Raw genomic sequence first — 27,540 nt, 5'->3', positions numbered from 1 at the left:
ATTTGCAAACTCTTATTTGGACTTCCTTTGCTGATCTATCTTTGTCTCATCAAATAAAACTCACATGAAATTCTTATAAAGGGCACTTCCTTTAAACACATAGTTCCTCATGGAACCTTGAGTTTTAGTCACAGAATCAAAAGGGCTGATAAAGTGAAATAGCATCCTGATATTCAAGTTTGTCAGAAAAACAATTTCCTGCACTTGTATCAACAGATAATTGATGCCATTCATAGAATGAAATTTTATTTCATTTCTAAACATTTCCTTTAATAAACTATGACTAAGTGCCCTCAAATCTACAACTATATTAATAATTGCAAATAATTTTTAAAATAAGCATCCTGTGGGCACATTTTTAAATTTTTAAATAGATATTCAGACTGAAAAGGAAATAAATTTAAAAGACAGTATCAATGATAGATTTTAACTGAATAACCTTGATGTGATTCAACTAGGAGAAAATGATAGTGAGAAAGATTGGAAGCTTTAAAGGCCCGAGTCTGAGCCTCCACTACACCATTTCTTACTGTGAGAATTTGCCTCACTTTCAAGATGTGCAAGATCTTTCCTGGATTGGTGAGAAGAGTAAATAAGCTTTAATAAAACTCAGCTCTTCTCAAGTGCCAGGCATTACATATATAAAAACAGGGAACGATATATCCTCTTTTTACATGGAAGGTGTTTCAAGAGAGAGAGAGGCATAGAGAAAATAGTCACACAAATCAGTATATAATTATTAACTAGGATATGTGGCGATGTAGGATGAATCTACACTGAAAAAAATATAATTTTTAGGAAAGTATTGAGACCTAAAAATTAAGTCTTGAGGCAGGTAGACAGTTATCTAGACAGAATTATAGTTAGCAAATGTTCCCAAAATTGGAACATGGGGAGCCAGCCAAGCACCATGTCCATTAATTTAATGAAGGATGGGAAAACCATAGATTTCAAATACTATCTTATCCATGCATTTTAAAGATTGTTGGAAGATAAAATATAGGGCAGTGTGATAAAAAACAAAAGAGTAATTCGGGTTCTAAGTCGAGGTAAAAATCATACAGTGTTATGGTAAGAATTTGAGCAAGTATTCAGCTTCAGTAGATGAATATTGCAGAGTTTCCACAAGAAAGTGACACTGTTGGGCCTTAGGTATTAGATGGACCCCTATCCTGGAAGGAAAAGTGAACTATTACATTAATGGTATTAATAGTCCAAGGTGTTAGATGCTATTATAGTGTTTAATCCTAGCTTATTTAAACTCACAACATCCCCAAAACAACCATGAAAACTGATGCTTTAGTTTTACGGATGAGAGAACTACAGTTCAGAGAAATTTATCCAATTAGTGAAAGAGAAGACCATTATGTTTTCTGAAGAGGTCCAAGAATTGGCAAAGGCATATGTGGCAGAAAACTGAAAAAAGAAAAAAAATGTAGACCAGGGGAATGACAAAAGAAAGAAGTTTGGAAAAACAAAGATTTGGAAGCACTGCAAATAATGGTTAGGGATTCCCACTTCCTTTAAAATAATACACATCTGAGCTTTTGGCCATTTATAACTGAACACCTCCCTATTACTCACCTTGTATTTCTTACTTCTCAGACACACTCACCTCCATTGTATCCTCTGTCCTACATATCAGAACAATAGTTCCTTAACAAAGCCTTCCCTGATATTGTCCCTGATTACACTGCAAACAACTTCATTAGATTCTTCAGATATCCTATGCTTATTTCCAAGACAATTACATTCATCTACTTAATACACATCACTGTCATTTCCAAAAGTAACTGTTTTGCCAATTAGACTAAAAGTTGTATGGAACAGATTGTCCAGTTTAACCCTATGCTTTGTAGTATAGAAGCACATAGTAGATATTCAATAAATACTTGTGAGAAGAATAAAATGAATGGTGGGTATGCTGCCTTTGCCATAGGATGAGGCGTAACTGCACATTTGCATGATTTGTCTATGAACACAGGACCACTCAGAAAACCATTTGTTGCCTTGGTGATTTGCTTCATTTTCTCTATTCAATGCTGCACAGAAATAAGGTTCTAAGTCAAGAAAAAAATCATACAATAAGAATTTGAACAACTCTTCAACTTCAATAGATGAATATAAAACATACTTTAGCTTCTCACAGAAAAACTATTGTAAAAATCTTTGTCTATGAGTTCATTTTCAAAAGAATGATATATAGCCTTTTCTTTTGAGGACGATACTAAATAATAAAAATCCTTGATAAAGACAGTTTTCAAATTCCCAGCAACAACTTATGTTTTAGAACTAAACTTATTAGTGACCTTAATTCTTGTAAAAGATTATGGAGTGACAGCAGTAGAGAGGCAAATCATATTTACAGAACAGATGTACTCTTAATAACATCAATAAAACCTTCCTTTATGCTGCCTGGTCCACTTTTCATTCTATTTCAATTTCATTATGCACATTGGCCTGTTAAAAGTACTAAAAGTTAACAGCACCATCATGCCTTCATTAATAAATTATAGCAGTAATTTAACATAACATACTACAGTTTTATTTGTAGATTTTTTAAGCTTTGTTTTAGTGTCTATAAGTATGATTAATGGACACCTGAAATTAAAGGAATGCATAATTCACCTACCACTACCTTTTAAGTTGCTCAATGAACTTGAATAATGTCATTTTCAGAAATAACACACCTAGAATAATACTAAATTAAAAATAGAGAGTGAAACACCTTAGAGGTACAGTTAAATCTACTCATTACTGTTCTTCATATATATAGGTATTGCTCTGGTTCCCAAAGTCATAAAGAACAGATTTACTTTTATTTTTCTTTGTTCTACTTTTTCTTCTGGTATTTCTAATTCTATATATTACTGAATATGATATTTAGGAATTTATTCACAATAAAAAATTCAATGGGCTACTTTCATTTATTTAATTCAGTCTAGAACATTCTGCTTGTTAGCTGAAGCTACATTATCATTGGTCAATCCTCCAATAGCACGGTTCTGCCTTAATACCATTATTTTCCTTGTAGTTTAACTATCAAAATTCTTGATATAATATTTAAGATATCCAAACCATATTTAGGAAATCCCAATATACAAAAATGTTGAATATGATACTACAGTATATCTAATTAGAGTTGAGATGATTTTATTTTACTTACTGATCATTCCTAAACAGAAAGATTCATTTACATCACCATAAGTTATTGAATAAATGATCCAATATTGAAATCTTTCTTATATTTACTACTTTAAATGCTTTAGGACATCATCTCTTAGACATTGTTTTCATGAAGAAATGGAGGTTAAGGGAATGACATTTAATAAGTTGGCCAAATTTGAAAGCTAGGAACAGAAGAAATGTTCGAATCAAAGCCTTCCTTCAGCACCCTGCTCCTCACACTCAGTCATATTATTTTTCTTTCTCAGTAGTGCTGTCTGTGACAAAAGAGTTGAAACTGAAACTGTACAGAGACAATAAAAAAGATGACTCAATACTCTTAGAAAAGTCAGGTGTCTGAGCACCTGAAAAGGCTTTGGAATTCTTGTGGTGCAAAATCTACTTTGAGCTGCTTGGTTGATCTCCTGGTCTAAAAGATGAGACTTCAAGTATGAGACAGTCTTCCAATCAGTCTGACTGGACTGGACCCTCCAAATGCTAATTAATCAGTATAAGATATAAGGTAGGATAATTTTATCAGTGGATTTAGACTACCAGAGAAGGTGTCAGTAATTTCCTTCCCTTTGTATACAAAAAAAATTAAAACTGCTTCTCCAACATGCCTAATAAACCCAATATATAGTAATGCTTCTCAATTTTCAAAACTCTCTCCTCTCATTGATCTTCTAACATTTATTCTTAAGAATAAGTGGAGCAAAAACAGGAAGAAAAATTTATCTCCACAGTGTTCTTGGGGCCTCTAAATATCTTCTAGGCCAACACAGGGTGGGAAGATGGAATCAAGATGCTGCCATGGTAGCAGTGAAGGGATTTGTTTCTCAGGTGTAATACTGAGGTATACCATGGAAGAAGAAGAAACATCAGGAGACTTGACAGTTCAGTCTCACATGAACCTTCTAGAGTGGCTCAGCCACAGCTGCTGGCAAGTATACTTAATGCAGGAGGAGCAAGAGATGAGGTTGAACTGAGAGATATAATTAAAACATCTAAAATGTTGGCAAATTTCCTGCCAATGAGTCCCAGGAAGGGTGGAGCAAAGGCATATGTGGTGCCTGGCATCCTCAGAAAATACTAAATTGTAAATGGTGATAGTTTAAATGGATTGGGATTTCAGTCCGAAGTCCTTCAGGGAATCTTCATCATCTTCCATGCCAACTGACCATGTCAACACTGCTGTGTAACTTTATTGTAAATATATTTGTCCTTTAGAGAAGATGGAAATGACATTCTAAAATGAAAGTAAATAGCTGAATAAATAGCAAATAAAATAACTCAGAAATTCTCATAAATGTTTAGTTGAATACACATAGTTTACATGATGAAACACAATATTATAATAATGATATTTATGTTTTATGTAACACTTAAGACAAACTAATATCTTCGTCCTTGTACTTAAGGCCATTAATACCTTGGTAACTGAATATAAGCATGTAACCTTTTTTTCAGATATTATACAAATTAAAGGAACTTGAATCTCAGTATGGATTTAACTTTTTCACTGTAAAAGATAGCCAGTTTTGAACTGTTGCTAACAATTATTTTATAACTCTATTAAGGAAATTATTATGCTTAAGAGCATATAAAATTATTATGACTTGAAAATAAACACTTATAAAACACATGCAGGTTATATCCAACTGTATTCTCCAGGAAAAGTAACACCAAGTGCTTCAGGAATGGTACAGCACACTAAAAAGTATACTTTCTTCCCTAGATTCCACAAGGACATACATTTTGCCACTTGACATTGGAGTTCTCATTTATTTCAACTGATTGCTTTCCTGATTTTATAGTAAAAGCTAAACTAAGCACTAGGAAATTTATTTTAACTAAAATAAGTTTTGTGTGATCTAGAAGCCTTTCAACTTGTAAAACTAGATTTTTGTAGATGTTAAGTTTGCTAAGATCAACCAAAGTTGCACTATGAGATGCTTAGTCTGTAGGAAGAAGTCGATTAAGATTTTCTGAATTGCACTTGTAAAATAGTAAGATATTTTTAACACCATACAGTGTGGAACTTCATTTTGTGGCTTCAAAATTAACTTTTTATTTAGTGGTAAACAAAACAGAGTGAGAAATCTACACTTACTGAATCCTACATGTCAGAGTACTGATAATGTCATGTTTAGTGGTGTCCAGTCAATGGCAGATATTAAAGGACATGGCTCATAGGAACTTGTCATACGCCTCCGTGCAAAATGAAAAGCAAGCTAATGAGTGTCTTTTAATTAGTCTTTTTTTAATAATGGTAATTTTATTCAGATAAACCAGTGGGCCCAGAATTGAAATACTTTTTAAATGAAAGAAATGATGACAGAATACAATAAACATAGAAGTTTTAGTTTTCTGTAAAATAACCCATTAAAGGGGTCATTTTGTTCCACTCTCACTTTTATTTTTATTCCTGATAACCCAAACATTTCACTTGATTGTAGTCAAAACAGAATCAGTTGAACATTAAATATTGTGTTTGTTTTACCTCAGGGCCTAAAGATATATATTTTTTCCTTTAAAAAGATCACTAAAATGCATAACAGCAGAATTCTCCAATCAGAAACAAAATGTCAAGCTACAGTAAAGCTGATTGGTTTCTTCAAGCATAGAGGACATGGTTTTTAAATGAAAAGCTAATTATCACACTCAGAAAGACTACCCAGATATGGTATGTTAAAAGGATGTGTGAGCAGCACCACTCCCCAAGACGTTTCAACTACAGGCTATAAATAGACAAAAACGCAAACCCTGTCATTAAAGAAAAAAAGAAAAAGAGGAAACCCACTAGCACATTCTTCTGTCATTTGCACAAACACACAATATCACTTTAGAAGTTGAAATCACAGAAAGACAGAACCCTCAAACCCTCTTAGGGAACAAAATGCCCAGCAAAGTAAATTACACTAATCACTTTATCTCATGAACTGGCAGCACCTAGCAGAGCTGTTTAATTACAGAACCGGAATAATAAGAGAAAAATGCTGCACAAAACAACTCTGTTTCCTAGCCTACCTTTGTGGTGACAATGCACAGGCAATCCATCCTGGATCCCTACTCAGGACTCAGTACATGGAAATCACAACAGCAAACCAGCAAAGGTGAGAAAAGCCTTTGAGTAAATAGCACAGTGAGAGCAGCGGAGCCTGGATTCTGCACAGAAGGCTTTTCCAAGGGGGCCCCTCATGGGAAACTCGAGCCCTCCTCCATACAGATCAATGCAAGCAGGATTCTCCTAGGCACCAGAAAATCCCCTAGAAATCCGCTCCGGCAAAACTTCCCGGTGGTTTGCTGGGCTCTGCAGCTGCATGGTCTCCTAGAGGATTCCGAGATGGGCAGCCAGGCTGACGTGAGTGCCCCGCACTGCTCTATCCTGGAGATGAGTGTTACACCAAGCGCCAGAGACTCACACTTCAGCTCTCGCTCTTGTTTCTGAATTCTGATCTGCTGCTTCAATATACTCATAAGATTTCCTTTGCCAAAGTACCCCCCACCCCCCAGTCTTTCCTACTAACTCTGAGTAAGCACAACACAAAAAAACTACCCGGCCCATCTATCAAAGGGCTGTCGTTCTGCTGCCAGAACAGCGGCTTTGGGTAATAAGAAGCTGTTTATTATGAGCATGATTCCTGGGAGCCTAAATGACTACAAAGACATGAGCGAAAGCAAAGGTGCACGCCGTGCTGCATACATCACAGCTGAGCTCACTCGCAATTACAAGGGCAGCTTCTTACAAATGACTAACAGCTGGATAAGGAAAATCTGGCCGGGGACCTAAAGAGGCTGTGGATTTGGGCGATCAACTTGGAAAATGTTAAATTTCCCCTTTAACTTGTGCAGCCATATGTATGCTCTACAACACACACAAATGCATGAACAACTTAAATATTTAAACAAGTAAGTGTATTATAAAATTGGGGTGGGAGGAAGCTTTAACGTGTTTACAAAAGTTCTACATTGTGAGGCAGAATTAAAAAAAAAAAAAAAATGAGTTCGTTCCCAAACTTTTCTCTCCCGACTGGTTGTCTGCAGGCACTTATTACGTGGGCAGAGCTTTGTTCCCTTCTGCAGCGTTTTAACAGTCAAATGATTAGCCCTCCCTCTCCCTCAGTTCCTTCCTTTCTTATGAAGCTGCTAAGGGACTGCTACGGGGTGCTTGATGAGTGTCACGCTCTAGACAACAATGTACTTTGTTTCGTCATTTTAGATACATAGGCAGAGACAGTCTGAAACACACACGAGGAGATGGGGATCTCGGAGAAGAGAGGTTTTTTTTGGCGGGGTGGGGGAGTCAGATGCAAGGAGAGATGGAAAGTACTACTTGATCGGTAAAAATGGGAAATCTACACTTCCCTTTCTCTAGAAAGAAAATACAGTCACCTAGTCCACAAGACACATTAAGAAGAGGGGACACAAACATTTCAATTTGCTCCTCAAATAACAGTAGGACCATTCCTTTACCCAACACTCATTACCAATCATTCAGGAAAAAATAAGTATACTTTCAATAAGTATTAAGACTTCTTCCTACCTTTCATGAATTATTCACATTTGAACCTCAATACTCTCCTGATTGCTAAATAGATGAATGTCTCAGGAACTGATGTGTCATTATTTTACCAAAATGAGAGCAATGGTTTTAAGGGTTTTTCTTCCTTAGTTCATAGCAGATCAGATATGTGTTCAGAGAGAAAAGTGAGAGTGAAGGAATCACCTAAATTCAATCCAGTACAACCTTTTAAAGTAGATAAAAATGTATTCATGGTTACAAATATTTTTTTCTGAACTGTTACCCTACAGATATAATAAACTTAAGATAATGTCCATATTAAGCAATATAAATAAAACCACACTATAGGTTCAATTAGGTAATTGTGTTATAGTTCAGTACTATGATGAGGTTACAGACGCGTTGATTTGTCTGTCATCTCACTTATTGACTCCTTACAATGATCAATTTAACTTAATCCTGCCCAAGCTTATGTCAGAGTAGAGCACCATCATGCCCTTGAGAATTTCAGGAACCACAATGCTTCCCTGACTCAGCCAAAATATCTATGATATGCATGTTTCTGAGCACCATATTCATGTAATTAGACTTTGCATCCCTCTAGCTCTTTAATGTTGGCAAAGCACTTGTGACAAGCTGAACTGAATTCCTAAGAACCTAGCAACTAAATTTTGATGCCAATTTTAAAGACCATGGCTCTTAAGTCCGGAGCTTTTATAAATCAAAATAGAGATAGCCAAAAGTTTGAGAGAGAGAAAGGAAGAATTCTTGGAAGAAAGGTAGCTTTGGATCTGTATTCCATCTTCCAAAAGAGGGGGAAGAAATTGAGATGGGGAAAATTGGCAGAGGGAGTGATTAGTGTTTTGGATCACAATGAAACACAAGGTTAGCCTGGCATTGCTCCTGGCACTCTGTAGGCACTCCCAGGTCACTAACAGCTGCATGTGCAGTTGGAGGGCACATTACATGATTATTAGGTTAAATGTCTGCATCACTCATTAAATTGGGCTGCTGCTTAGCATTAGTTTCCATTCTATCTTCCGGCTGCCTGGTCTACACACCCATCCATTCAACACATACTTGAGAGTCTAATTACATGATGACAAACAGGTAAGCAAAGGCAAGCAAATCAAAGCAAGCAGTAAGCACTTGGGCATTGTCTTGTGAGGACAAAAGCAGATGTGTGTAGCCCAGGATGGAGCAGTCAAGGTTTTCTGGAGGGGATCCCAGAGGATTTTATAAGAAATTGGGAGGGAAAAGAATGTCATGCCCTCTGTTATATTTGAAAACAGCATAGATCAATAATATTGTACAGCTTTATACAATCAGCTTCTTAAACACATCTGCTGGGATTCTATTAGAGCTGTTTAGAACAGTCATTTCACAAAGTGAACATCCAGTCTTTGCTTGGGGGAAAAAAGAACATTGTTCATAGAATGTTAAAAGAGTACAAATATATTACATCCATTACACGTTATTATGTACTCTACTCATTGGTTTGTATTTGGCATAAACGATTAATTGGATAATATATGTATATTCCATTACAGGTAAAATCATTATATTTTAAAGCTTAGCCTGTTAGGGTGCAGCTTTGTTTAGTCCTTACCTTCCATTGATTTTTCTCAGATATAAAGATGATAGAAGATAATTCACTCATTTGTCTCAAGGGAAACATTATTTTTAAAATTAACAAGACATTGGCTAGAAGCATTTTTTCTACAGATGTAGCTCTGAATTGAGCCTGTGAATTCAGAGGAAATGTTTGGAAACATAGAAACCATATCCTGCAAACTGCTTTACTTGATATGTCTTAAGGTTAATGATGACATGTCTGGGATATAGTGATTTTAGTAAAATCTACCATTGAAAGTTTGATACCAGCATATTACTATTATAATGTACCTGCCCTAAATCTATACCACAACCATTTAAATGCATTATTTTCATTTGTTTGTCTCCAACAGATTAGAAAAAATATGGAAGTAAAACATATTCACTATTTATTTGTGCTAGAATCTAAGCCTTTTGAAGCAGACATAAAGAATAGTCTGACATCTCATGTGGTATCTGACATTCAGAGACACAAAATACATTATTTGTACTGTTAGAGAAAGATAGCATTTCCGCTTATAATGTTTCATTTTTTCTGATACATTTTTAAAGTCCCATTATACATATACATTCCTTGTCCATATGATAGCCATGCACATATGAGGTATAATATATGCACATATATGTACTCATACATATTAAAAGAAATAGGCAGGTGAATCTCCCTGAGTATGTAACCTGAGCTAGGTGACAATGAAGGTGACACCAACAAAGAGTTGTGTTCTTTGTATCTCATTATACTGCAAGTCCTGAGGCAAGTCTTGCCTCCATAGGTAAAATCTGGGAGTGCGGCACACACATCCAAAGGCTTCGTCTAGCCTATGGTACCCTGGATTCTATAAAGACTAATGATAAACAGCCTGGAATCATCCTACATGTTAGGTGCATCTCTGGGCTTCTAATTGAGGCCTTTTATAGTGTATAACATCCTGGGGAGAAATTCAAGAAGGAATGGACTTCTTGGTGGAAAGATTAATTCCCAAGGAAATAACAGGAGAAATCCACCCACCTGAACTCCCATCCATGTCTTTCTGCTCCCCATGTACCCAGGACTTCAGGCACACAAATGACATCTGCAAAGCTTGTTAGTAAAATAAATAGACTGCAGGCAGGTCATGGCAAAATGCCTGCCCTCATTTCCAAACTCTCTAGAGACAAATAGGAAATTAGGATCAACTGGAAAAGAACTGATTTTTCCAGAGTTTCTATTATGAAAAGAATGTCAGGATAATATTGGATCCTGAAAAACATTTGTAAAAAAGCAGATTTCTATGCAGCTATATATTCTATGTAAGTTAAATGTGAATATTTGTGAAAGAAATGTTTAAATGGGTAAATTTTTATGTAAAACAATAATTGTGACAAAAATTATGAAAAATACCAATTTTAGTCTACTTTTTAAAACCACGATTTCCATTTCCACAAACTAAATTAAGAGGACAATTTTTATTACATATGTGACTTGAACATAGTTAATTGATAACCATATAAATCTTAGAGCTCTTGTTATCACTAAAATCTAAACAACCTACTGGTGCTGTGCATACAAATGTTAGGGATGAGCATTTGGGATTGTTGCATCTGAGCACTCAACAACCTTTGAAAATTTGAAATTTGGACAATCATAAGTGGTCTAACAATACATGATAAAACAAATAGTATTTCTCTAACAATTCACAGGTTTATATAAACATTGCTGAACATTAAGTACATTCCTTATGAGGCTCAATTTTTCTTACTATTATAAAATGTTATGCATTGAATGGATTCTAAATATCTAAATAATCATGTGAAAACCACAAATCTAAAACCCTGCATGGCTGGAAAAGACATTTTGCTTCTAAGCGAATATTAATAGCTGCCACAGTATTGCTAAATACCCTTTCCCACATGTCGCCCTCTTACTCCTTAATCGCACTATTCTATTATCTGTTCTGTATATAAAGTATTTTAGTTTAATTCTACCCAGACCAATGAATTGGTTGTTCCTTCTTCCAGATGCTGTCCTCATACACCTGATTCCTTGCCATATAGGTCCTAAAACGGATGCTATGGGCTCCTCAAGACCACCTCAAATTGACCTAACTCAGATTCTTCACTATCACTTTTCATGGCATAATCCCCATCTATTTCCTTCTTAGCAATGATCACATTTTTGAAATAAGTTCCTATATTCACGTTAGTGTATACCAATACAAAGCTTTTTTCTAGAAGCAGAAATTTGCTTATCTGTATCACCAAGTATTTAGAACCTAGCATGTTAACAAGATACTTTTTGAATGAATGAACAAAATGTATCATAGGGAAACTAGTCCTCATTTTATGTAAGGCCAGAGTCAGCAGTCCAAAGTGAAATTTACAATCTATGGTTTCTAATCTAGTTTAATTTCTAAAGAAATGATCTGCATTAGTAATAGCATTTATAAATATATAAAATTAATAGTTTTCAGGTTCATCAGCAATCTTTTTATTCTTTAAAATAAAATTTACTGTGTATACTTGAGGTATATGAGAAGATATATATTGATAGCATAATGATTATTTTGTAAGATTAATTAAGAGGCATTGTCTCGTTTTCTCTTTTTATTGATTAATTTTATTTGACAATTTTACACATGTATATATGTATTCTGATCTTTCTCTCTCCCTCCGGCCTCTCATATCTCTTCCAAACCTATCAACTCCCCCACATCTCTACCAATCCATTTTACAGAATTGTGACCTTTTGTCTTATTTTATGACCCATTTAGTTTAACTAGAGACATCTTCGTAACCATTGGATTGGAACTATCCAAAGGAGGCTGGTAGAGTTATCAGTGGATACACAGCTGAAGACAGTGGTTTCCTCCCCACTCTAAATCTATCATAGCAATTAGTTCATCAGTGAGTGGTGGGGCTCATATTATCCTTTGTCTCTAAAATCTACTCATTGAGCATTAATCCCATACACAGCATATATAATTTTATTGCTTCCTGATGTAGATATTTCAACTTGTTCCTCAGATCTACTGTTTTGTATTCACGGACATACATCTTCCAATTTCCTCTCCCACCCTCTCCTCACCATTGGATAACCAGTGTCTTTCTTAATCTCAGTACATTTGAATTTTTCTCTTAAGTTCCACATATAAGTAGAATTTATGTCAGATCTACACATTGTTTTTCTTTCTGTAACTATCTTTTTCATTTTTTGTTTGGGTCTTTTTGAGACAGGGTCTCCCTGTAGCCCCAGCTGGCCTGGAACTCACTATGTAGACCAGGCTGGCCTTGAACTCACAGAGATCCACCTGCCTCTGCCTCCCAGGTGCTGGGATTAAAGGCGTGTGCCACCACGCCCGGCTGTAGCTATCTTATTTTACTTAATATAATGTTTTTCAATTCCTTGCAAGTTGTGACAAATAGTATGCTCTCATTCTTCATTAGAAATGAATAATATTCCATTGCATACATGTACCCATTTCTTTATCCATTCACATGTCAACAGACACTTGGATTGTTTCCATGACTTAGCTGTAGTGAAAATACTGCAGTGAACATAGGGGTAAACACATATTCAAGTGGTAGTGATTTCGTTTCAATTAGAGATATGTCTCAAAGTGGTTGGCTATATCATAAGATCATTTTGTTTTTAATTCCTTTTGAAACAGCCTACTATTTTCTATACATTCCTACCAACAGCCTACTATTTTCTATACATTCCTACCAACACTATGGAACCATGTCCTTTTCTACACACACACACACACACACACACACACACACACACCAATAAATGAGGGCCTTTTTTGCTACTTCTTGATAATAGCTATCCTAACTATCTGTGTTAGTCAACTTTCCATCACTGTGATAAAATACCTAAGAAATCCAGCTTAAAGGAGGGTAGATTACTTTTGGTTCACAGTTTCAGAAGTTTCAATGCCTGGTTGCTTGTCTCCATTGTTTCTCTGTTGCCTGTTGTGAGACAGAACACTATTGCACAAATCCAGTAGCAGAACAGAGCTGCTCACCCCACGGCAACCAGAAAACAGAGAAAGAAAAAGATGGAAAGAAGGGCCGAGAACAAGAGACGAGGTTCAAAAACTATAGTCCTCTGCCTAAACTCCACTTCTCAATAATCCATTCAGTTATGAACTCATCAATGAATTAATCTATTTATGAGGTTAGCACCCTCCTGATTCAGGCATCTCTCAATAGTTCCACCAGCTGAGAACAAAGATTTCACCGCATGAGCCTTTTACAGTAATTCTTTGTATTCAGACAATGCAGCCAGCCTGAAAGGTATCAGGTGGAGGTGGTTTCTCACAGTAATTTTTATTTCCATTGTCCTTAAAATTAATGATGACTACCTTTTCATATACCTACCTGTTGACCATTTTTATGACTCTTCTGGAGAAAAGTTCATTCAGGATATATTTTCTATTTTCAAATCAGGTTATTTGCATCTCATTATTGAGATGCATGAGGTCTTTACAAATATTGGGTTATTAGCTGCTTATCAGATATCTGGTTTGTATAAAGCATTAACTTCTTACTGAGAAAGCTATATTTAGGAATTTTCATGCACATGGTCTTACTAATTATTTACAACCAGTGAATTAACTGTAAGATTGCAGTTGAAAAACTTAGACACATCAAATGGTACACAAATTTATATGACTACTGAATTGCATACCTAATATGATAAACATTTTATTGATATATTGAATGAATCAGTATAAACCACAATCATTTAACCTGAAGTTCCATCCCATCTCTAGTCTAATGATAATCTCTTGGCTGTTCAACAGCACTGAACCCATTGTTCCAGAGAGTAATATTTCCTTCTAAATGTTCCATATATGAAAAAGTTCTTTATGTTTGTGAACATATAAAGGGGTCAGAATTCTAATTGGAGACATATTAAGTTAGTAAAATTTACTTTCTGTAGGAAGCTGGAGAGATGGCTTAGCAGTTAAGAGCACCGACTGCTCTTGCAGCAGACCCGGGTTCGATTCCCAGCACCCACAAGGCAGCCAGCTACGAACTGTCCTTAACTCCAGTTCCAGGGGAATCCACAACCCTCTTCTGACCTCCGTGGCATTGCATGACATGAGTGCACTCACATACATGCAGACAATACACTCACACATAAAATAAAAAAGATAAAATACTTCTTCCTGCAGTATCTTCACTTCTGCAGTAACCTCATGCAACTACACTGATATTTTAATTGATTATTTTCTAAATAGTTTTATGAATATGTCATAGCTACCAACACAAAAGCACAAACTGCAAGGCTAGTATAGACAGGTATAGATCTCTAATACCAGTAAATGATAGGTTCTTCTCTTCAGGGCAGAGGTAGTAGAGGAAATTTGAAACTAAGAATAGCTATTTTTGAATTACCTTGAAAATTATTTGCAATCATCTAATTATGTAATACTTTCAAAGCTGTTCTTCCAGGTATATCCTTCCAGAGTCATCAAATTTTTATTAATTATTATTATTTATTAGAAACATAAAATATTAAACTTTCAATCATTTTTAAATGTAGAGTTCAGTATATCCATGGTATTGTCCAACAGACCTCTAGAACTTTTACATCTTGAAAAGCTGGAACTTTATACCCACAGAACACTAACTGTCCCTCAACCATGCCCTCAGCAATAGGCCACCTACTTTGCACTTGCTCTTTCTAAGAGTTTTAGAGTTTGACTACTATAGATACCCTGATGGCTAATATTGGCTGTCGATTTGAATGGGTCTAGAATAAACTAAAATGTAAGCCTCTGGGCATTGCTAGGAGGGACTTTCTTGATAAGATTATTTGAAGCAGGCAGATCCACCCTAAATGAGGAAGGACCTTCTGGTGGCAGCTCAGATAAAAGGACATGAAGAGGGAAACGTTGCTTTTGGCCTGCTTGCCTTCACTCTTGCTAGCAAGTTCACATTACCTGTTGCTGTGGCATTCCTTCACTAATATTAGATCCAGCTCTTTCTGATTTCCAACATAGACTGAAGACTAGCTGCTCCCCAGAAATCCTCTAGGCCTTCAATATTAGATTTAGACAACTGAGATATTCAGTCTCCTGGATTGAGCAACTCATAGATTCTCAGCCTCTCCAGTGTGAGACGGTCATTGTTGGACTACCCAGACCATATAGGGTAAGCCAATCTAATAAATCCTCTTTTAACTTATATATGTATTATATTAGTTCTGTTCCTTTGAACCCTGACTAACACAGATAATATATATAAGCAAAATTATATAGTATAATGTATTAATCTTTCTGGTAGCCAGATTTTTCTGTGTGGTATAATGTCCTCAAGCTTCATCCATATTGTTGCATATGACAAGAATTTCTTTTTCATTTCCATGTGTTAATTGTACAAAGTACAATGACAGGGTGACATTTTCACACACTTATGTAACATACTTTGATTACGTTAACCCCTTCTAAATCCCTCTCTGAACTCTTTCTCAACACTTCCATTTCCACCTGCCTTTTGCTTTCACGTTCTCTTCCCACCAACCTCCCTAAATTCCAGATATGAGAGAAAATACTTCTGTGTGTTCATGAGTCAGTTTATTATGTGTAACATGATGACCTTCACTTCCAACCATTTTTCTTTAAATGAAATAATTTCATTTTACTTTATGGCTAAATAAAACCCCATTACACACATAAGCCACATTTTCTTTATACATTCAGTCATTGATAGACATGTATGCTGAGTCTATAACTTGGCTATTGTGAAGAGCACTGGCATATTCATGACTTTTGGGGTATTTCCATAGTAACGAGTCTTTAATTCCTTTGGAAATATGCATAGGAATGTCATGGCTAGTTCATAGGAGGGTGTTGCTTTTAATTGCTTAAGGAACATACTTCCTGATTCCCATAGTTGCTGGACTAAAATACATTCATTCATACCATAGCAACATTTTTATTATTTGTTTCTTTTTTTTATTTTGGATTTTTGCTGGGCATGGTGGCATACACCTTTAATCAGAGGCAGGTGGATCTCTGTGACTTCAAGGCCAGCCTGGTCTACATAGTGAGTTCCAGGACAGCTCTGGCTACAGGGAGACCCTGTCTCAAAAAGACCAAAAAAAAAGTATATATATTTTTAATTGATTTTTTGTGTGTATTTCATACAGAACATCCCAAACAATCTTATTCAACTTTATACCCACATCCCAAATAGCACCCTCCTATAGTCCCCCCGCCCCACACACACTGAAGCCCAAATACTCTGTCATCCCTGTTACTGTCCACTGTGTTGCCAGTACCCCCAGCCATTCCCCAGTGCAAGTCCATCTTCTCAGACTAGTCAGCCTATCTAGAGTCAGCAATCAGTTGCCAACATTCCTTTAGATAAGATTGGGGTCTGCTCTTCAAGGGAGAAATGGGGAAACTGGGGCACTTTAAATGGATCAAAGACCTCAATGTGAAGCCTGAAACTCTGAAACTATTAGAAGAAAACATTGGCAATAGCCTACAAGATATAGTTGTAGGAAAGGATTTTCTAAACCGGATATCAATTGCCCAGGAAACAAGGACAAGAATCAACAAATGGGACCTTATTAAACTAAAAAAGCTTCTGTACATCAAAAGAAGTAAACAAGGAAGTGAAGAGAAAACCCACAGAATGGGAGAAAATCTTCACCAGTGACACATCTGACAGAGGTTTAACAACCAAAATATATAACAAACTCAAAAAACAAAGAATCAAGAAAGGAAGTAACCCAATTAAAAGATGGGCTAAGGAATTGAACAGAGAGTTTTCAAAAGAAGAAAATAAGATGGCTAAGAAGCATCTTAAGAGGTGTTCAACATCACTAGTAATTAGGGAAATGCAAATTAAAACCACTTTAAGATTTCATCTTACCCCAGTCAGACTGGCTAAGATCAAGAGAACAAATGATACCAAATGTTGGAGAGGATGTGGGGGAAGGGGAATGCTCATCCACTGCTAGTGTTACTGTAAATTTGTACAACCCCTGTGGAAAGCAGTGTGGAGAACTCCTAAAAAACCACAAATGAACCTACTAGTTGCCCCAGTTATACCATTCCTTGGCATATACCCAAAGAACTCATCCTATCACAGAGACACTTGTACATCCATGTTTGTTGCTGCTCTTTTCACAATAGCTAAGAGATGGAAGCAACCTAAGTGTCCCTCAACTGACAAGTGGATAATGAAAATGTGGTTCATTTATACGATGGAGTTTTACTCAGTGGTAAAGAAAGATGAAATCATGAAATTTGAAGGTAAAAGGGTGGAACTAGAAACTGTTATATTAAGTGAAGTAACATAGATTCAGGGGGAAAAAAAAAACGACTTATGTTCTCCCCTCATATGTGGATCCTAGCATCAAATCCTGCTAAGTGAGTATGTATCCAGACATAACTACAGGAACCGGGATAATAAAAAGGAGCCAGGGAAGTAAAGGAAAAGAATCTGAAAGAGAAGAACAGTAAGAAACAGGTGTTAATAAGGGAGATATGGATTAAAACAGGGTTATTTTAGGGGGAGGGAGGAGAGAAGATTATACAAGGAGTCTAGGGGGTAAAGGGAAAGAAGGAGCTCAAAAGAGGTGGGACCATAGGAGAAGGGTATTGTTAAGGGAGAAATGGGAAAAATGGGAGCACCTTAAATGGGGAAACCATTAAATGGGGCTAGACAATGTGAGAGATAAATAATGCCTAGCTAGTTTTAAAAAACCAGAGGGAACCATATGAGTCCAACAACCTACTGACAAATTATACATACAACCAGATCAAAGAATGTAATATATGTCTAGGCAAGGTTTATCTGAGAGCATTTGGTCTTTGCCCAAGCTCTAGCTATTTGGCACATGGTAATTAAAAGGACCAGACTGGTGTAAATAACCTTCTTGGGTGTTTAACAGCCATTCTATGAGGCCTATACTAATTTGGTCAGAGGGCCATAAAAGACTCTTTTTGTTCCTTTCCCTCCTAGGTCAGTTAAGTTCCAGGGGACTATGAGCTTCTTTCAAAATGTCCTGTAACTGGCTGGGCATGGTGGCACACACCTTTAATCCCAGCACTTGGGAGGCAGAGGCAGGCAGATCTTTGTGAGTTCGAGGCCAGCCTGGTCTACATAGTGAGTTCCAGGACAGCTGGGGATACAGGAAGACCTTGTCTCAAAAAGACAAAAAAAGTCCTGTAACTCTGGTGAGTCCTTGCAGACCCCACCAGATGGACTTGAACCAGTGTCCGGTCTACAAAGAGGAGGGTCAACACAGAGGAAACATTTCCTCCATGCTTCCAAGCAAAGCCAGCCATGGTCGAGCAGGACTTTTGACTTATCTTCACATAGATGGAACTGGTTAAAGAAAGGAGCCAGGGGCTCCTCCCAAGCCCATGTTATCCCTGAGGAACAGATCCTCAAACAACCTTAAGAGTAAAAATAAATTGGTTTATCTGGGCCAATTGTAGGATCTTAAACACCCAAAAGGAAAGTATAACCAAAGATTAATGGGGTCAATATAATTTTTTAAGAGTCCATATGTATAGCTAAAGGCTACAAAACAAGAAACAATGCCAGACAGAAGATGCCTTCCTTTGAGTTACTGGCCAGGGTGGCCCAAGAGACTCCCAGACAGTAACCCAGCATAGAACTGGGAAAATGAACAGCAGACCCCAATCTTATCTAAAGGAATATTGACAACTGATTGCTGCTAGATGAGGAATAGCTGATCTTCCTAAAACAAGGATCTCTAGACAGGCTGACTAGATTCAGCTGATGGACAAGCACTGGGGAATGGCTGGGGGTGCCGACAACACAGTGACAGTAACAGGGATGACAGAGTATATCTGCTCCAGTAAAGAGGGGGATATGGGAGGGTGCCATTTGGGAAGTGGATATAAAAATGAATAAGGTTGTCTTGGATGTTCTGTATGATATACACAAAAAAAAAACAACCAATTAAAAAGAAAAGCCATATTTGAGGAGGAAGCATAAAAATTTACTTCATGTTAATTAGTAGAGGTGATAAACATTATAATTGAAATCTACCTGATGACTTTATATCCATACTCAGGTGCCAAGAACCTGAGTGTAACCGACTGTGACTAATAATCATCAGATACATAGAGTTTAGAGACCCACGTACAAAACTCTAAGTGTTAGTAGCATTAAAAATGTAGGAAACAGCATATTTTTAAATGAAATGGAGATCTTTAAAGGTTAAAAACTCCTTCAATTTTATTTCTTATAGGGTTTATACTGAGCTCAATATTGTATAACTGTATTAATTCAAATGTGAACCTAAAAATTTATAGCCACTTTTGAAAGAGATGTATCCTTGCTCTGGATATTGTTACTGAATATGTTAAAGCTGTAATGAAATGCTTCTTCTAATCATGTGGTTACTAAATTAAATAAAAGAATAATGCTATGAATATTCAGGGGTAAATCTGTATGGAGCATCATGTTGTATTTCTCCATGATTGATACCTGTAGATCTAAGTTCTGCGTTTTATAAATTTGTTTTTGACTTTTTATGAGATTTCCTGCCTTTCAAATTGCTATACCATGTCATTCCTACAAATAATGTGTGATAATCCCAGTTTTCTCTTATTACCAGCATTTTGTTATTGTTGTAGTTTTTGAAACAGGGTCTCCCTCTAGCCTCAGCTGATCTGGAACTCACCATGTAGACCAAGCTTGCCTCGTTCTCACAGAGGTCCATCTGCCTGCCTCTGAGTACTGAGCTCTTGGATTAAAGGTATGCACCAACAGGCCAGGTGCATCATCAGCATTTTTAACAGATATAAAGCTTCTTTGTTGAAATGTCTGTTTTAATCTTTTGGGTACTGGTAGTTGAGATGTATATCCCGTTTAGTAAGTTGTAAAATTTTTAAAAGTGTATTTTATATTCAACTCCTCTACTATGTGAATGATAATATGAGTTTACAGCTTTTCTTTTCCATGTTGTAAGGATATGAAGCACAAAAGTTTAAAAGTGCATTATGTGCAAAACTTAAGTCTAAATAGTTAACACTTAAAACTATTAGCCTATAATTGATTCAAGAGTATGCATCCTTTCTATAGCCTTACTCAGCAGCATGTACAGAGGAGCAGAAAAGATACATGATAAATTGGCCCAGAATTGACAACTGGCTGATGAACCTAGTAAAATATGCTCTTGGTATCTGTTTGTTTGGTTGTTTGGTTGTTTGGTTGGTTGGTTGGTTGACATATTCTTTAGGGTCTTACTTCCTTTGTTAAAAAAATTATTGAGCTTTTGTACATTTCATGCAACAGTTCTTAATCAAATTTAGACTCCTCCCTACTCATACCCCACCCCCAAACTCCAGCTGGACCTCACAAGTATATTTTTATTGAATCTGTGTGTTTTTCATACAAAACATCATAATCAACATTATATCTCCTTCCCCATCTGTACCCTCTATAATCCTCCCCATTGAATTTCATGCATTCTGTCATATACATTAAGGCCTATCAAGTCAAGTTCAAGCAACCAGACACCCCTGAGTACAGATTCACCCACTGGGGTCTAGTTAACCTTCTAGAGTCATTCCCTTAAAGAATATCAATTCTCCCTCACCTAGCAGTAATCAACTGCAAATAGTTCTTTGACTAAAGTTGGTGCCTGCTGTCCATCTCCCCAGTTCTATGTGCTGGGGTTTTGTCTGCTTGAGTGTGCATGGGTCGTGTGCATGCTGACACCATCACTGTAAGCGTATATGAGCAAGTTTCCAGAGGCCTGGTAGACTCTGTTTTCTTATGATCATGAGCCAACTCCAGCTCTTATAATATTTCCACTCCCATCAGTATCCTCTCAAAGCGATATAAATGTAATTTTAAAGTATTTACAATTTATCTAATCTGCCCTGTTGCTTGGGATTTGTAAAGTTAGACACAGGTTAACATAATGACTTAGCAAAGAACACCTAGGCAGTAAGTGTATCAAAACAATGACCAAAATTTTCTGAGTTTCCATCATACCTTCCTCCTCCACCACAGTTCTTCTGATATGCTCCCTAAAATCACATTTCTCTCCACCTGACGACCTCTATGCACTTGTTAAAATGAGACCAAACTTTCATTGTATTATTTACAAATTATCCATTTAGTGCCTTTGTCAATAAGTTCTAATTCACAGGGATAACAGTAATCTGTTTTCTGATGAAGAAATTAGAATTAGTTATCAAACAACTGATATATCTATTTAAACAAAATATTTAGGAAGCATTTATTCATTTCACTGAATTTATGAAGTATCCAGAGCATTTAGCTAGCAATCCTCTCACAAACAACTTTTTTATTTCATGCTTATTACAGCAGTCAGTACTATCTTGTTTTACAAATAAAGGTATCATTTAATTTGCTTGAAGTCACATGACTACTTTCTAACAAAGTTAAGATAGAAATTCTACCAGAAATGTCCAAACTGTTGACATTGCAACACTGTACTGTCATCTATGTTCACAAAATTCAAACTCAAGAAACATGTAACTGAGAGACAAAAAGATTTCATATTTTACATAAGTTTATGGTTGGGCCCCATTTCTAGCCATCCTGGAGCACACACAACTCAGGAGCGACAGGTTGGACACACCTGCCAGAAAGCTCCAGACTGTGGCTCTTTTGTCCTATCCTTTCACACTGTCCTACTTTAGATACTACATTTAGTTTTCAAAACTTATGTGAGGGTCTGTAGAGATGGCTCAGCAGTTAAGAGCATGGACTGCTCTTGCAGAGGACCCAGGTTTGAGTCCCAGCACCTACATTGTGACTAGGAACCGTCCTTAACTCCAGTTCCAGGGGAATCCAAAGCCCTATCCTGATCTCCACGGCACTGCACAACACAGGTGCACTCACATACAAGCAGGAAATACACTCATACACTAAAATAAAAATAATAACATATTTTTTAAAACGTATGTGAACTTCTCTATTTCCTTTTGTCTTTCCCCGGTTGCCTCAAATTTAATATATCACAATCAAATTTATTCTTTATTTTATGTGTCATCTGCCCTTCCTAATCTCCCAGTTTTTGTTCATGTATCACCCAAATCTCAGTTTACTTAGTAACCAAGATCTGTTAATTCTTTCATTTGGTTTTTCCATTTTCCCCTATGAGTTGATTGAACATCCTTATAGTTTCTCACTGGAATCCGGAATATCAAATGTTTATCTTTACATAGTAGATTCATTGGAACATAGAACATAGCCTTTCAAAATGTTTCCAATAATTTAAATTGTTCCAAATATATACAGGAATGATATTAAAATAAACTCATTAAATGTAAAATGTTTTTCCATCAATAAAATTCTAAAGTTTTCAATGATGCCTTTACTTTTAGTCTCCACAAGGGTGGAGAGATGAATCAACTGTTAAAGCACTGGTTGCTCTTGCAGAGGACCTGGGTTCAGTTCCCAGCATCCACATAGTGGCTAACAACCACCCATAACCCCAGTTCCAGAGGATGCAGTGCCCCCTTCTGGCCTACACAGGCATTACAGGACATAGTTGCACTTACATGCAGGTAAAACACATACATAATAAATAAGGACAAAAACTAATTTAAAAAATATGTAAAACATGCAACTCATTTCAGCAGAATCATAAACATACTGTTTGCTAGACAATAGTAAAGATGTTCATAATCAAGATCTTGTTAAAGTCTCATAGCTTTCCTATAAGATAAAATACCACACCTTAGAGTATAAGTTTATTAATAATACAGAAGTTTCTCCAACATGTGTCCAGTGTTTACTTTGTTTGGTTGCCTGACAAACTGGCAGTTATTTCCAGTTTAATAATTTCATCTTTAGGAAGCAAAAGTACAAATATCCTTGTGGACAGCCAGGAAGTCCAAAAGTTCATTTTCTAAGGATGCATGATTTCAGCACGGACAGCCATTCTCCCTCACTTATTCAGGAGAAAAACAGTGCCATCACCAAATCAGATGGCGTCCCTTCCTGGACACACTTAGTATATTAAAGGTGTCTCAAATAGCTTAAATAAAACCTTCCAGTGAAACAAAAATCTTTTATTTTCCAAAACTAGTGAAGCAGTTTCCAAATACTTGTGTGATGGCTGGAAATGTAAAAAAAAACTACAGATCCCCACACCGAAACCCATAACCAACCACTCAAAATGATGATGCATTCAGTATCAGTGCAGACAACGTGCTGACCAGACCATAGCTAGAAATTAGGTTAAGCATTTTCTTTTATTTGACTCCTACTGGAAACGGTGTCTCTTTAGAACAGGATACTTTCCGTTAAGCATTTTAACAAAGAAAACAACACTTACACATGTTTTTTCATCAGTTTCATTCTCAAAACACAGATTTTCTTTATTTTGCTCAATGCAAGAAGCATTTTCCATTGGTTCACTGCAAACTGTAACCTAAAAAAAGGAAATTTTAAAGTCAGTGCTTACTAAATGGTTTTCAGACTTTTAACATGCTCCTTAAAATAAAATACCTAAGGTCTTAATAAATGTTATTAGCTATTGCTTGCATCGGTTTTAGAATACAAACGTACTTCTTAACCCATTTTTACATTGCTCCTGAGAAGAAAGCACAAAAGGGGACAGTTATTCAAAGTCAAGTCTAAATTTCAAAGTGTTCCACCAGGGAATGTTGAAATTGGACTGTTCCAAAGTAAACTAATGACCTGGTAAAAGCTGAGCATGCTTAATAAAAAGATGAAGTTTTCGTGCGTTTGGGAATCTCTACTGCATAGTAGCTCTTTGAGCTAGCTCTCTGACCAAGCAGAGACACTGACTGCCTTTGTGTGCCATTCTTTTCTAAGGATCTTTTATAACCACAGCTTTTGATGATAGACATAATGTCTACTTCCAGAGCAAAGGATATGTTTGCTAACTGATCATTATAAAAGACGTATGTTCTCCTGACTGAGGAAATCCAACCTATTTAAAAGGAATTTGTCCTGTGGCCTTCTGTGCAAGGCCCTTGTGGAATTGGGGCCTGAAAAGATATTAGAAATGTAGCTTGTGTTACCGCTACTGTCACCAATACTAAGTTCTTGTCTTTGTCTTGGGGGTTTTCTTGTGGCACCTATGGAACGGTGGCAGCCTAACATCTTAGGTTGCAAATAGAGCAATGTTAGACCCTTGTCCAGAACGTGAGAGTGACAAGAATAGAATGCTGAGTCATGGTTTTCTGAAAGAGAAAGGGTCAGGAACTTGTGGGCTGATGAAAAGAATCTGGATCCGCAGGTAACAAGAATGTTGACCATGTTTCACTGTCACTCACACAATAATGGCCCTTCTCCTTACACTTTCTAATGGGGAGAATTTTCCGAAGTGGACATATGTAAAGCATTAGGAAACAGACTTAAAGACAGCTCCCAAGTATCTTTTGTCTGCTCTTCTGTGGGTGGCAGGACTTCCCTGTCAATCTTCCAGCTGCCCTCAGCTCCCAAGTCTATAGGTAAGCAGAAGTCCCAAATCCTTCCAGACAATTGCTGTAAAGACATCGGCTTAAACTAGATGAGAAGTAAATACCACTCTGATAAGGAACCAAGATTTCCTTGATTTTGGTCTGTTTAAGGAGTAGGTCGTCTCCACACCAGTGGTTTACAATTCTTATTACTAAGACATTGAGTTATAAACGTCATGGTTATAGATTATTCTGTCCCATTAAAGTTCCTTGAAGGACTTGCAGAGTATCTTATCATTTTTCTATCTCTAGGGATACATATTTGTGAAATGAGTGAAACGTATAAATGATTAAATTAGATGAATAAATAAATGCAGAGTTGGAACAACAGAGGAGAGCTCTGATTTAAAGGGGTGTCAGGCTCAACCACATGGAGATACCTAGGGTTTCCTTTGGGTCTATAACACAGCATCCCTTACTCAGTCTATGCTCAGTGGATGATGGGTTTCCTTTGGGTCTACAACACAACATCCCTTACTTATTTTTTCAGTCTATGCCCAGTGGATGATGGTGCATGTGCTACTCTGTATGTGTATGATGCTAAATCAAGGCAGCAACGGTGGCAATGCATGCTCAGCCAACATATTTTTGAACAAATCTAAGTGAACTTTATTGATGTTCATTGTATGATAAGTCCAATAAGTACGTGTATATAAAAATTATAATCAAACGAGTTTTGTTATGTACATATTCCATTAAACTACAGCCACAATAAATATTTAGACCACTTTATGAACCACAAAAGTTTTTTCTAATCCTTTTAGAGAAGCTTTAATTTCACATAATCACTTGCCAGATTTCACTACAGTTTACACTGTTAAGAGCCTCAGATGATGGATTTATATATTACATGCTCTCCTTTAATATTTTTTTAATTTTAGCATGCAAAGTGGCAGGTTTCCTTATGACATTTCATACATCCTAAAATTAATATCTTGATTCCCAAGAATCTCATCAGAAAATAGACTCTCACTTATATACATTTATATGGGTGACATAATCAGATTGACAACCCTGATATGTTTCCATAGTTCATGGCTCCAGAGAGGAGTACATTTAATCTACTACCCTAGATTTCCAGTTTAATGACAATTTTACTGATATAGAACCTTGGATGGATCAAAAATATTAGACACCCATATTTTTTTAATTGGAAGCATCATTATAGTACACAAAAGCAAATATGTCTTACTTATAGTTGCAGAGCCCTCTGGCCCTCCACACTTCATCATTTCTCTCTCTCCCACTTTTCACTAACCTCAGATGCTATAAGGAAAACTAAGATTAAGAGGAAGACTTAGAGGTAGGTAAGGAGACTCTAAAGGTAAAGTGCTTGTCACCAAAGCCGACAATCTCAGTCCTCCCCTGAGAATGCACATAGTGGAAGAGGACCAACTCCTACAATATCCCCTCACTTCCACATGCATGTGGTATCACACATGTGCACACACACACACACACACATGAACAAACAAATTTTTAAAAGAGTAAGACTGAAGTTTTCCTATATCTAAGACTGAAAAAGTGAATTATGTATTCATCCAGGTATACTAAAGAATTACCTGAGAAGGCATCCGAGCTCTAGGAGCATCTAAACACACTAAGCTTGGCTTTTGAGGTTAGATACTGTGAGGCAGGGCATTCAAGGTAACTCTGGCAAAAGCTCATTTAAAAGCTTCTGATCTGCATGCTGAAATGTTAAATTACTGCAGATGAGCCACATATAAGACATATTTTGGGAAAGGATGGACAGTTCCTTGGCGGAGAGGAAAGTACGTGTTCCACCTAACAGGTGTAGTCTCTAGTCACTTCCAGGCATTTGCTACAGTAAGGAAACCCAAATCCTGTGTTGCCAGATGTCTGAAGTTTTTGAAAGAACTGGGAAGGGCTTACTGTTATGTGAGATACTTTGACTTTTAAATGCTGGCAATGTGAATTAAAACTCATGTGAGGTCATTGTTTGGAGCTGAGCCCCTGCACTAGGACCCGACAGAACAGTCACTCATGCAACATGAAGTATAATCAAATAGAAGCTTAATATAGGCCAGTTTTCCAACAAAACAGAAGAGTCACTGGCAGTGTAAGGGGCTCATTCCACCTGAGCCAACATGAAGAAATCACCTCTGCTTTCACCACATACAGAAAGTAATTTTCAAATGACTGACTTGGTTTTTGTTCATTTCTGCTTTCTTGGGGCTTTTTCTGCCTGCCAAACTAATATTTGTATCAGCTTATGAGAGCATCTTTCTATTTTACAGGTGGGATTCCGACCACTACATGTGTGACTAAAAGTCAATAAGATTATTAAATAAAATCCGGTGGAATTTTTTTTTTATGATTGCATATTTTTTAAAATAGCATGTCATGTGGAGAGATGCCTCCATGGTTAAGAGTGCTGGCTGCTTTTGCAGAGGACCCCAGTTGAATTCCCAGCACTCACGTGGTGGCTAACAACTGAAGTATCTCCAGTTCCAGGGAATCCAGTGTCCTCTTTTGGCCTCCACAGGCATTGCATGCTTGTGGTGTACTTACATGCAGGCAAAACACTAGAAATTCTAAAGACAGTATGTGAGCTACACGGGAAAGACCAAGCACATAATACAAAACTAGGTGACAGCTTTCACAGGGCAACCGGTTTGTGATTCCACACTAAGTACTGAACACTGTCTTTCTACCCCTGAATATTGCACACTTGAAGCTCCTCTTTGATCTTTTCAACCTCATTGCCGTTTTCACTCATCTTTCAATCCTCTCATTCTCTTCCACTTTCCCAGGTATTTTATG

General features: G+C 36.7%; 1 protein-coding gene across 4 annotated transcripts in view; it reads right to left on the bottom strand.

Moving 5' to 3' along the window:
- Dlg2 (discs large MAGUK scaffold protein 2) overlaps positions 1–27,540 on the bottom strand; it is a 2,328,307-nt gene that overhangs the window by 1,772,699 nt on the left and 528,068 nt on the right. For 3 of the 4 annotated variants that reach the window (XM_008844185.2, XM_029568893.1, XM_008844178.2), the window contains exon 4: positions 23,604–23,699. In XM_008844185.2, coding sequence (XP_008842407.2) covers positions 23,604–23,699 — 96 coding nt within the window. Of the gene's footprint in view, positions 1–6,195; positions 6,524–23,603; positions 23,700–27,540 lie in introns of those variants that run through there. The other variant, XM_008844176.2, reaches the window with a different exon arrangement.

Source organism: Nannospalax galili, unplaced genomic scaffold, assembly GCF_000622305.1.
Source record: "Nannospalax galili isolate Female #2095 unplaced genomic scaffold, S.galili_v1.0 scaffold278, whole genome shotgun sequence".
Lineage (NCBI taxonomy): Eukaryota > Metazoa > Chordata > Mammalia > Rodentia > Spalacidae > Nannospalax > Nannospalax galili.
This window is presented reverse-complemented; position numbering and strand designations above follow the sequence as displayed.